Source organism: Lygodium microphyllum, chromosome 14 (assembly GCF_053477565.2).
Source record: "Lygodium microphyllum isolate KBCC chromosome 14, Lygodium_microphyllum_v1.1.10, whole genome shotgun sequence".
Taxonomy (NCBI): domain Eukaryota; kingdom Viridiplantae; phylum Streptophyta; class Polypodiopsida; order Schizaeales; family Lygodiaceae; genus Lygodium; species Lygodium microphyllum.
In genome coordinates, this window is record NC_141148.1 from 10,623,237 (window position 1) to 10,636,310 (window position 13,074).

Consider the following 13,074-nt stretch of genomic DNA (forward strand, 5'->3'; position numbering starts at 1 on the left):
AAGTAGTTGCCACAAGTAGGAATCTCTATGCCTGCAAATCTCTATGCCTGCAAGTAGTTGCCACAAATGGACCCCTCATGTTAGCGTAGTTGCCACAAGTAGGAATCTCTATGCCTGCAAATCTTAAGAGAATAGAGTCTGATGTGGCACTAATCCAATACCCTCATCAAGTGTGAAAAGGAGGTCCCTTTGTGAAGAAGCCACTATAGCAATTTCTATATCTGCTGATATGTCATATAATAATCTTCCCACTTTCTCTCTCCTTGGCAGAGCTGGCATAGGCTATCCCAGAGATGTCTAGCTGTCTCAACACAGAACTGATGTGAAGATGTGGGAAGCTGGCAATTAAGAGACATGTAGATAGAGAGTGATCAGGTTGAGAAGAAAGGCTGTAATGGTCAACTGAAAAGATTTTCAAATATACTTTCATATCACATTCCAAAAATAACTTTGCAGTTAAGATAAATGAGAAGAAAGTTATGCCCTTGCCTAGGTAGGCCGAAAAAGCCAACAACCAAATGCTTTGTAGACCTAGAAAGTATGTGTGATTGGTGTTTCTCCCTGATATAAGTAAGTTCTTTTTGCCCTCAAGCTGACCTTGAACCCTGTTGCCAGCTGCCGCTTCAACCCAGCATGTACTAACCTCTGTCTAAAAGTTACTTGATAAAAGGTGCTGTGAATCATTAACTTTGTCCTACCAAGATTTACAGAAGGCTTATCTGCTCACAAGCACTTTTTACAGCTTTTGTGTGCACAGTAATTGTGAAGGCATTTCTTTTGTTTCTAACTGTGAAACTAGCAGTGATATGCCATGCTTCTGAAACTACACTTTGCCTACATCTAAATCTGCCTGTTTGACTATACATCTGCTTCAATAAGAACCAATCAACTTCCTCCCATTCACAACAATCAAACATTTTCCCATCTCTAGGACAACATGATTTAGGACAAATTAAAATACCCACAACTTCACTCAGCATTCCAAAAACTGCACTTGAAATAAACGTGTTTGCAATGTTATCCACAGCATCCCACATGTTTATGCAAACAAGACTCTGTACACACTGTATGGTGCAGCTAACAACTTAAGACTTTTCCTATCTGAATATAGCAAGATCGGACAGGAGAATTTGTAGCAAGATCTGAAATAAGTTGAACTATCACACAATTCCATTGATTTCCACAAATCTTACCTTGTAACTTTGCAAAACTGTATGCACAATAAATATGGTAAATGCCATGAAATAGGAAATATTTGCCAAATCTCCTCGTTGGCACGCATTTGTCGTTTTATCCAAGCATAACGGCGTTCTACTTTGTCCAATTTTGCAACTTCTGCTCTTTATTTCAAATCATACAACCCAATGAGTTAGCAAGTGGTAGCAAGATGCACTCCACCAAAAAACCCATTCAAAAAGTAAGACTAAATACAGCAGGCAGACAACCAATTCAATTTCAAATCTCCATGGCTAACACGAACCTGTTCCCTCAAAGATCTGCTGATATGCCATCAGTTCCTTGTTACATACGGTACGGATGAGCTCTTCCCTTACAGATGACTCCAAAGCATCAACCACCAAGCAAGCATCTGCCAGCTGCTGCATTAAATTACTATCTTCTTTCAGACGAGCTGTCCCCAAACTGCAAATGGAAACAAAATCATCAATACAATTCAAACAAAGCAATTGTCAGCTGCAGCATTAATTAGCATCCTCTCTGTGAATTGAAACAAAACCAATGAAACAATCCAATCAGTAGGTTAAAATGTTTAGTTTCAATCATTTCTGAAAGTTTATCAGCTAGAAGTAAAGATCAAAAACCAAAACATATGCAAAACGCCCCATGTAGCATGAAAGTGTGATAGGAAAACTCAACACTTGTTCGAATAAGTTAACATTTGTGCTTAAGATAAGATACACAGACCTAAATGCCAACAAGGTATCTTGTTTGTTTCTCTGGGGGATTCGGTGTTCAATTCACATGAATTAGTGATGTCCATATAGAAACACACACTTTTTTTGATTGTGGAAAACATAATATGTAAGTTTATCAAAGTGTAAATTTGGCTAAAGACTTCAGGCAAGTGCAGCGTAAAGGAGTTCAAAAACACTCATGGAAAATATCATATTGAGTCTTATCTAACCCTTTAGTGGCAAGACTGAAAAACAGATTGGTGTAGAGATCTCTTCAAATAAGTACAGCCTTTAGAAATAATAGACACAAAAGCAGCCAAGATGCAGATATTCCATATCATCCAGAGTGATGAAAGACACAAAGAGTATACCAAAGTTCCTGGAGATTGAGACAGGAGGTCACTCCTTTAGGCAGCAGGTCATTGTGATTGGGCAACCAGGGCAATGCCTGTACTGCCACAACTTTGGGCATCAGGCAGCAGATTGTACATGTTACGGAGCCAAGGCGGCTCCGCCGACAGGCCCATAGGTGGACATTGACAGCTTCACACGCGTCTGGAGACGACACAAAGGGAGACGGCAGGGAGGGCCACAACCAGCTCCTCAGACACAACCTCGACAACAAGGAGCACAAGAATGAGTGACGCCCCCTTGGCAGAGCACCCCCCTGTCCACCCCACCCGGCACGACCGCAGTCGCCCACAGCCATCACCCATGCCACAAACTACCCCACCTGAGATCCCACAACCCCCACACCCACCTCCCAAGCTCCCTACTCTGACCATGGCCCACATCCCCCCCTTCCAAGGCAACCAAACCCCCCCACACCGAGTACCTCCAACCATCCCACCATCCCTCGATCCTCTTCCCCCCCACCACCCCCCTTGTCAAGCACCCCCCAGATCCGCACCCGTTTCAGGTGATCCCCCCCAAACCCACCCCCCCTCCTCCCACAAAAGGTGATGAGCCACACACGCCTACATCCTCCTTACACTACCAGGTTTCCCCCTCCCACACAACCACCAGCTCATCTAACCCTGGCGCCCGTCGCACCTTCCCGAGACAGGCATAGTTGTTGCCACAAGAGTTCTTCCGGAGTGGCCCATGGTCCTAACTGAGGGTTTCGGAGCGCGGAGAGTTTCAACTACCTCTAGAGGTGGGGATCTTCGTGGTTCATAAGTCAAGGAGGGGCAAGGTCCATCTAATAGCACCACCAAATGGACCAAACTACACTTTTTTCTTTCAGTCCTCTCACTCACGGGATTAGACAACACCACAAATAAAGGACGAGCTAAAGAGTCAAGTGGCGAACCACATCTCCCAGTGGATGGGAGAAGAAGGACTAGCACTGTTTGCACAGCAATGACCTAGTTGCATATGATGGACATTAACTGGTGGGCTGGTGCCGAGATCGCACACTTAAGCATTATCTTTCAAACCCCCCCCCCCCAATCGAGAGCTCCGAGGGATGTGATCGAGTGGCCCCTAGCACAGGCGGCCCGTTTCTACCAATGTACAGAGTCACGACTCTCAGCATGGTTGATAGATGCATTGATAGTACCACCTGGAGCATCTATCACCCCTATGGTCTGGGCGAGGGCCACCGTAGGGGACTATAGTTCATCGTCCAGACCTGCGGCAAAGCATACTTGCATGCCCCATCGTTTTTCCTCCTCATCAGCAACCTCCACACCGAACAGATGTCTGCTGTTCGGTCAGTCGCATGTTTTCCCATGAGCTTACACCTTGCATCCTGAAATGTGAATAGTCTCCACAACAATGGGGCACGTGGTTCCAGGAAGTAGATTATTCGGCAAGAGCTGCAACCTGCCCTTGCCGAACGAATCGACATCTTACTTCTAAAGGAGCAGAAGCTCACTCCCACCCAGGCCCAACGGGTAGGGAAGATACTCCCAGGCAGCTCGGTACACTATAGGTGCCCACGGCAAGCGTAGAGGCATATGCACCTCTATTGGCCCGAGTCTCACTGCCTGTGTACTAGACCACGGAACAATTGTGGAAGGGAGGGTTCTATGGATCTAATTGGATACTGGGGAATCGTGCCTTGGAGTCCTTAATGTCTATGCCCCTATAGAGGTTAGGGCACACAGCAGGTTCTGAGTGGAGATCGCGAACGGACTCCCAAAGGTGGACTCCTGGATCTTTGGAGGAGACTTCAACAACCTGGAGGCTTTGGAGAACCAGTAGGGCAAAGACAAAAACTATCAGGGCATGACTGGGAAGGAGTAGGAGGCATGGGAGGTCTTTCTACTAGTAGTAGGAGCATGCGATGCCTGGAGAGACCTTGCCTTCCACAGAAGGGAGAGGTCGTTGGACTTCTCTTGGGGATACAGGCGGCTAGGTTGAATCCTATTGGAGAGGTTGGATAGGTTTTATGTGGGAGAGGTTGGATAGGTTTTATATGGGAGAGTGGGGAGGCTCTCATGGAGGCCAGATAGGAAAGTTGGCAGGCACCACGTTGTCCGATCATTGCCTGGTTCTCCTGACACTAGATCCCCCAGCATCTGCCCTAGACACACGATCATGTCGGATCCCTGACTGGATCTATAGGAGGGAGGAGGTGACGAGAGAGATAAGCAGATTTGGACCAAGAAGTGGGGCAGAAGGGATCCGATTGCAGAGGAGGTTGCACAGGTCCTAGCCGAATTAAGCAGAATCTACCAAGAGGCAACCATACAAGCCAAGTAGCAGAGCTGGGAGGACAAAAGAGCACTTCGGCAGGACCTTGCAGCCACGTAGAGATTATTACAGGAGGCACCAGGGGATCCCACCATCCACACACAGGAGGTGCACACACGAGCAGCCATTGTTGGCCTACAGGACAAGCGCTCGGAGTTCTCTTTCCGCACCTCAACAGCTTTCTGGGCGGAGAAGGGAAACATGAGGTGCATGGAGTTTTTTCAGGTGCACCAGCCCCGCACCTCAGAAGAGCAGATACGCAGCCTTCAAGATCAGTATGGGAGGACTCATTCTAGCCCAGACGAGGTAATGAGGATTGCCACCGACAACTATAATCGTCTCTTCTAGCAGGAGACAGCCTCGGCTAGAGGACAACGATGTAGACAGCAGGTCTGGGATCACATCCCATCCCTCGTCTCAGAGGAGATGGGAGGCTCCCTCCTAGCCCCCTTCACAGAGAAGGAACTACTGGAGGCTTTCCATACACAAGATGGGAAAAAATGCCCGAGAGAGGATGGCCTCTCTAAGGTCTTCTTCACTACCTACTCGGAAGTCGTAAAGGACCCCCTACTAATGGCCTTCCAGGAGATTTTCACTTCAGGACAGATGCCAGGGAGTCTCTCGAGAGGCCTTATCAATCTTCCCCCCCAAAGGGGAGACTGGTTGGAGCTTTCCCAATGGAGACCGATCACCTTATTATCAGTGGCCTATAACGCACTGGCAAAGATGATTGGTAGGTGACTACGCCCCGTGCTTCCACACATTATTCATGACACACAAACAAGCTTTGTCCAGGATAGGAGCATCCTGGACAAGGTATTCACCTTCTTTGAGGCGACATAGTGGGCTTAGCACAGTGGGTAGAGACTAGCCGTACTACTCTTGGATTTCAAGAAAGCTTATGACAGGGTGGACTAGGATTTTCTAGAGGGCACCATGGTGAGACTGGGCTTTCCCCAAAGGCTTGGATTCGCGGAGTCTCCGCACTTAACAGATTTGCCACCAGCAGGGTTCTCATAGGTGGTAGGTGTGGGAAGGAGTTTCAGCTGGAGAGATCGGTACGACAAGGCTGCTCCCTGACCCCGTACCTATTTTTACTCTTTGCAAAGGCGATGTCCAACTTACTCAGGTCACGTGTGAGCGGACTACATGGCCTCCAGCTTCCAATGAGAGAGAGACTAAGTTGTTAGACTCAGAGTATGCAAATGATACAGCACTCTACATAGAGGACGATGAGCTAATGCTAGAGAGAGTGAAGCTGGCTCTTGAGGTGTTATGTTTTGCAGCGGGAGCCAAGATCAACAGGCGAAAGTTGGTTGGTTTCCTCACAGACTCGAACTCTAGCACGGAGTGGGGCGTCCACCTAGGATTTAGATGGGTGAGTAGAGAGCAGACTGTCCGGTACCTAGGGTTCCAAGTGGGACTCGACATCACTCCCGCCCAGGAGTTTCTTCCAGTCTTCGATTCTATTTGGAGGAAGCTGACCTACTGGAGCAAGACTCACCTCTCACTAGCTGGCTGAGACCTAGAGGTTAACCAGGTCCTCCTAGCGACGACCTGGTACACCGCCTCGTGTTGGTACTTCTCCTCATCCTACGTAGTGTAGCTTCGCCGCCTAGTGCGGAACTTCCTTTGATCCGCGTCAGACGGCTCCAAGGATTCCAAGGTCAAGGTTGCGTGGGCGGCCATCATATGACATCGGTCAAAGGGAGGGCTTGGGATCATAGACCCAGAGTATCAGAGTATGGCCCTCTTGGGCAAGCTAATTGTCCGCGGCCCCACACCGGGAGGGTAGACCTGGAAGGTCCTATTGCAGGAGGGTCTTCAGGATTGTAGACCGAGGCTTGGTGGGGAGTAAAGGCCGTCCCTGAGATGGATCTTCACGTCAGCCCAGATCACCTTTCCTACGCAACTTGCTCCACATATGGCAAGGCCTCTGTAAGACCCTAATCCAAAGCCCCCTAGGTTGCCAAGAGGAGATAGACCGTCAGCGCCGGTGATCTGGAACCCCCACGTCAAGGATCGGGAAGGGGCACAGATTGGCAAGCACCCCCACATCCAATGGGCTGATTGGGAGGCTGGCCCAGCTCGTAGCATCAGGACATGGCGGGAGGTGTAGAGGATGGTGGACGAGGAGGTGTTGCAACGAGTATGAGGCTGCCAGAGAGAAGTGGAGTTGAGGAGAAGGGAGGTAGACGCAACAATACCTCAAGATTCGCTTGCTCCCCCGATACGAGAGCCAATAGAACCCGAGGAGGTATGGGCTGCCAGGTTTTGACCAACAAGCATCCCCCTATAGGTGGCAGGTAGAGTGGGCGGCGCTCCACCTAGGACCTTCTTCACCGTACAGGAGGGGGGGGCATCTGGCTCTAGACAGAGGGTAGCAGGATGAGGGGATAGCTATCCTTTCTTGGAAGAGGATCCGGGTGATTGGCCTTTAGGGGAAGACATGGCAGCTGGACCCTTTTTTCTTTTGGTAGGAGCTTAGGGAGTGGCGCCTCTGGATCTAGGAGGGCAAGCTACTTGATGAGCTCGAGTGGAACCCGGGAGAGTGGCTATGGCTGGCCATTGAGGTTGCCAAGAAGCCATCGAGGTTCCTGGAGTACACCGCCAGGATTGGCAGACATGTACTGATACAGGAGGATATGGATTAAGCGCCATCACATAGCAGGCACTAGGCGGAGCGTAGCATCACGGAGCCTTTCCGACGGACCTTCTAGCGCCACCTATGGGATAGCTAGAGGCCGAGGAGGATATCGTATTTCTTATGGTTGGTGGCACATGGAGCCTTGGCAGTGGGAAGCTGCCTTGCCCAGATGCAGAAGGTGGGAGGTTGTAAGTGCTGCACAAAGCAACCTCTAGAAACCCCAACGCACTGCCTCTAGTCGTGTGAGCCGACGCAGCTCATATGGAGAGGAGCATGCCGCATCCTTTGCCGTATAGCACCCAGCCTTGGATGTATCTCATGGGGAGCTTTCTGCTGGCAGGCGGTCAGCCAGGGCATCACCTTGTGTATGAGGCTGGAATGCAGGACACGATATTCATGATCGAGCAAGGGTCGTGCGCAGTGGTCGACTTAGAGGCTCTACCCATCCACTAGGTGCTGAAGCCCACAGCAAACCACTCTGAGGTATGGGAGATCATAGGGAGCCTCACTGGTTGGCATATCTGGAAGGCACGGTATCAGGAGGCTTTCGGCAGAGAGACTTTCGGTACAGGCGACCTTAGCAGAGCTCTGGACCTCCATCATCCACTCCCTCTGCAACCAATGGGATCAGGTGCAGGGCGGGTCCAAGGCTCCTCAGGAGCTCCGATGTCATTTCATGCACACTTGGGGCGACCAGGACCTGTTTTTCGTGATGCAGGCAAGCAGCCCCAAATGGCGATACACCCCCCCTCCATGGCTTCTTGCTCCCGTCCCCCCCAGACCGCATTGAGAGGCTTGTATACATTATGTATTTGTGACTCTCATCAGCTCCAGCCAGTCTGTTGAGCATGAGCACTCCGTTGTAATCAGTTTTTTTTTAAATAATATAATCAGCCACATTTTACTTGCAAAAAAAAAAAAAAAAAAAAAAAACTGTAAAGGATGAAGAAAGGAGAGGGATACTGCAAACAGTGAAAAACAGTTGCAAACCTGAGAGAAAACAGCTATAATGTGGACAGGTGAGAAAAAATATTAGGAACCTGAAGAATAAGGGATTTAGGGTTAAAGGGATATAGACAACAGTAGATCTGCAGTAGAAGCAAACAGCAGCTAAAGAGAGTGAGCAGCAGGTAAAAGAGGGTGAAGAGCTGAGGAGAACAGGTGGAAACTGCACCTGCGGCCCAAGAGAAAGAGATCTTAAAGTGGAGTATAACCTGCCTGTCCCAAAACCGCTGTTTTTAGGACTGAAACATTTTGGTCCGTTTCAGTTTCTGTTTCAGACCCCAAAACGGCGTTTTGGGCAACTATGACTCTACCCTCAATTTTCAAAACAGGAACTGGCTGCAAAGACTTGGAACTTCATTGACCATACTGCCAATGAAGTTCCAAAGATTCCTATAACGACGTCAGACCACCCAGAGCATACATCCTTTGAGATTGAGAAATGTCATAAGTCTACCTTGGGGAGTAAGAAATTATGATCCTTTTTCAGTTCAGCAACAGCCAAAGGAGAACACACAATTTTTTTCCTTGTAAAACCACTATTCAATCTATCATAAAGATACAAAGGGAATCGACTTCATGGAACATGTCACATAGATTGATGTAACAATTATTTTCACTGATATCTTTGAGGTACACTCTCAACCCCAATGCATTTCAAGTTTCCATTGCCATTCCCAATTCATTCATTCTATTCATTCATTCATTCATTTCCATTTCAAGGGACAAGACCAAGTAAGTTAATGATGTGGCAAGAATGCATTAAGTATACTATGGGGATTATTAAGTTAATCAAATAGTGTGCAAGGCTGGGTGGTAAATCATAGCTCAAATCCCACATTTCCTTTCCCTGACTCTGATTCCCAATCAGAACGGCAATCAGACAGTCCATTTTTCATGGGTATCAAAGTCAAATCATGACTGTAATTGAGGGAAAGGACTCTACAATTGTCCATGACAGCATCGAATTAAAAAATCACTGCAGGGTTAACTTAATTAGCAGTCATGACTGGATGTACTCTTGCTACAACAGCACAAAATGCTCCAAACAGCAATGACATGGTCTGATTAGGCCATATCAACATTAGGAACAGTCATGTAAAGTCTCCACTACCAACAATGACCTGATTTTCTGCCATCACAACTATGTAGAGTAAAAACATCATCATCAGAGCAAACACTGTGCAGTTTGAAACAGCCACAACTGCATTCATTTCAGCAAACAGCAAAGTAATTAACATTTAGGCTGTACACTGCAACAATATGTCATTCTACAGCAGTTTGGGACTTTAGAAGTGTCATGCACAGGCCCAGCCAGCAAAAGCAAGCCAATTGGCAGCTCCTAGGGCCCCACTCGCAATGTCAACCAGCACAAGCTCCAAACAGTAAGAATTTGATTTTTGCTACAATTCAGCAAGTGAATCAAGCAAATAGGAGCTGGAGATCTGCATTTACTGCAGCAAAAAGAGCACTCCAACAACAGGGCAATCAAGAGAATTGATTCGTGTGTTCGTGGATGTGAGGACTTAATCAATTGAAGGCGACTCTTCAACAAATAAAATCAGGAAAGTGTTACATGCAGATGTTAGTAGCATATGAATACAGTTGTCTTTCCTTTCTTTGTGTAAATTTTTTTAACTTTTTTTTTTTTTTTTAAGAATGAAAACATTGAAGAGCACATATGGAGGGAAGGGAAAGGGAAACACCATCCAAAATGGATCAACCTATGGCTGATCCAAGAGTCTGAGTATGATTGGGAAGGCCATGTTGCTACTTGGAAGCACCATGATGTGCTAATGGCCCGGGTAGACAGCATGGAATGCAATTGTGAGTGTCCATAAAAACCTTGGGCACAATGAAGTTGCAATTGGCCACATTAGTCCAAAGAGCAAAAAAGGGGTAAGGGAAAAGAAAAAGAAATTCAAGATACAAGATCCACATTCAACCCAAATACACCCTCTATGTCAAAGGATATAGCTGGTGGTAGTCAGGACCCCATTGTTATTTCAATTTTCCTCTGACATTCAGCCCAAAGAATACCTAGGGTAAGCAATATATCCATTTCGAAGGATATGAAACTACCACAGTCTGATGAAGGACAAAAAGATAACTGAAGCTTTCTTCAAAAATAGCAGTCCACCATAGGTTAAAGAATACAGCACAAGAGTATCTTGCTTGAGGAGAGTTTATCTTTTGGGCCCAAAGCACATAAGTTGTGGAGAACCTTAAAAGAGACCAACCAAATTCCTGAAGACTGGGCTCAATCCACTCCCAACATTTCTCAAACACCCTGAACCCTAGGACATTATCACAGAAGGAAACTCATTGGAAGCACCATTGATTGGTACATCTAAAACCAAGTTGCAGTGAGGCTATTGAGTATGAACATGCCTCTACATCAGAGATGAGTACTCCCCCACCAAAGCTCTTGCACATGCTCACAAAGAAATGAGAGAGAATGCAAGGTGATTCAAATCCATCAGGAAGAGGCAATTAAATTGCATATGCAAAAGGCATGAGACCACCTTATGCACATGGTGTCTGGTAACTTTTTCTATTGAGGATCACCTTAGATGATTTGGCATGATAATCCACTGAATTAGTGAAATGTATCCATGAGATATTGACCCATGTTTTATTCTGCATACTCAGAGATAATTATGGCTGAGGTGCTTTCAATAAAACACATATCCTGTTGATGGAATTACCTCTCTCTCCAAAGATGCCAAAACCCACTTGCCCATCACCTATAATCCAATCTCCATATATCTTCAGTTTCATACAAAAACCTACCCTGAAAAGATGTACCTGAAGAGGAATTGTGTAGGTGTGGGTAAAGAGAACGTTAGTAACATACCGCTAAGACTACCAAGAACTGAGTGAACAGCCACAAATGGTTTGAATTAGAGGCAACTTAATAAAAATGCATCAGAGATTGGGTACCATGAACCTCCAAAGTCTTTTACCAATCGGCAGCATGTATGCTAATGAGCAGCTAAACCGAGTACCCAGGCCCAAATCTAAGGTGGAAAGGCCCAAATGCAGAATGGAAGAATTGAACCCCTTTACTTGGCCTTTGTGGTGTAAAAGGAATAGGCCCAAAGTTTAAGAGTGGGAAGTAAAGAGTTAGGCCCAAAGGCCAACTAGAGGCTTTAAGCATTATTAATCATTATCGAGATCCTATCCTGCATGCATTTTGTGATCTGAAGAGAAAAGAGAGAGTGAAATTTACAATGTGAGGAACGAAGGTAGGAGCAAGATGAGCATTACGAAGACATGAGAAACAATGACTTCTTGTTGAGACGGAAAGGGAAGCAGGCAGCCACACACATGATATAACAAGAATGGCATTGTTGTTCAATAGGACTTTAGTTGCCAAAAGCCATGCGATTGGAGATCACCATATGCAAGACATATGGCAATGTGTCTGATTGCATGCCCACTTGAGTAGAAAAGAGGACTAAGCAGCACAAATGACTTCCAACAGAGATCAGCTCAGCCATCTCCATTCCTCGACAGAGAATCTACAAGAAGATTCAAAAACCATGAGCCAATAATATAAGGACCTCCTAGGAGTTTAAGAGTACAAGAGCCAGTAGATTTTCAGCAAAAAACAGCCCTGTCGGAACGGCTTCCTGCTGAGCCATCTCTGAATTTTATAATCGAACAAGCTTCGCAAATGTATGAGGAAGCTAGGAAATTTCTTTTCTCTCAATCGATCGCTTCTCAATGGGGGACCCTTCACCAAAAAAAATAGTTGACACTCGAGGGCCAGAAGAAGGGCGAATTGCTTCAGGCTGATCAACCAATCGCAGGGATTCGTTTTCAAATTCCACCGATCAACTTTCTCAAATTGCACCAAAAAGCGTCAATCTATTGGGGAGGGATCCGTCAAGTTAAAGGGGGACTGTCAATCTATCGCCCCCATACCCTCGATCTTTCTTGACCTTCATAAGAAGACCAATGTTACATCCTAGGACATCGGGATGGGGGCTAGCAGCGTTTGTCATACTGGTTACTAAAGTGTTTGTAGGTGATTCACACTAGGTTACTTTAATAACCACTATGACCAATTCTGCTAGCACCCATCCAAATGTCCAAGGAGCAACAAGGAGCAACAAACATCAACATTGCAAGCCAATTGTCGTTGGGTCCCCCCTTCCCAAAAAGATTACAAAAAAAAGTGTACAAACTAACTACCCATGGCAATTGCCATCAATGGGAGAATGCATTGTCCACTACTTGCCTTCATAGGAGAGTTTATAGTCCTTTGCATTCATTATTTTAAGGGAATTCACAGCAGCTATGAGGTCCTCTACCCATCCCAAGTGAGCCCATTTAAACAATCACACCTAAGGTAGAAATAAACCTGTAAAAGTTGAACCTAGACTTGCAACTCACAACACTAGTGTAGCTTTCATGAGACTTTCAAATCCTTTGTACCCAAAGAGATGTGCAAAAAACAAACATCTCTTTTTACTCTTTTTTCTTTTTTCTTTTTTGGGGGTCTGGACAGAAATGGTACTCCCAATTGAACCTATTTAGAAATTAGCCCTTGACAGAAGAAGTCCTTATGGCACATACCTACAATGAAGTGCAACATCCTCTTCAACTCCACACTCAAACAAATGTGCTAAAGCAAACTCATCTCTGATGGAACACAACCTTTACACCCTGATTTCTTGTTTGTGCTTGACTTCCATTCACATCCTCAACATGTGTTACATAATTCATACTCTCCACAATACTGTGTTACACCATATTACCTCTTTTTCTCTTTGGAAAAAAAAAAAACCCTTAAGCTTCAACATA

At 46.1% G+C, this 13,074-nt stretch overlaps 1 protein-coding gene across 1 annotated transcript in view; it reads right to left on the reverse strand.

The window, feature by feature from the left end:
* The window catches only part of HIT1 (Membrane trafficking VPS53 family protein), a 219,665-nt gene that overhangs the window by 101,883 nt on the left and 104,708 nt on the right, over positions 1 to 13,074 (reverse strand). The window contains exons 9-10 of the mRNA XM_087692356.1: positions 1,481 to 1,641; positions 1,194 to 1,335 (exon numbers count right to left, since the gene is read on the reverse strand). Of these exons, the coding sequence (XP_087548482.1) occupies positions 1,194 to 1,335; positions 1,481 to 1,641 (303 nt within the window). The remainder of the gene's footprint in view (positions 1 to 1,193; positions 1,336 to 1,480; positions 1,642 to 13,074) is intronic.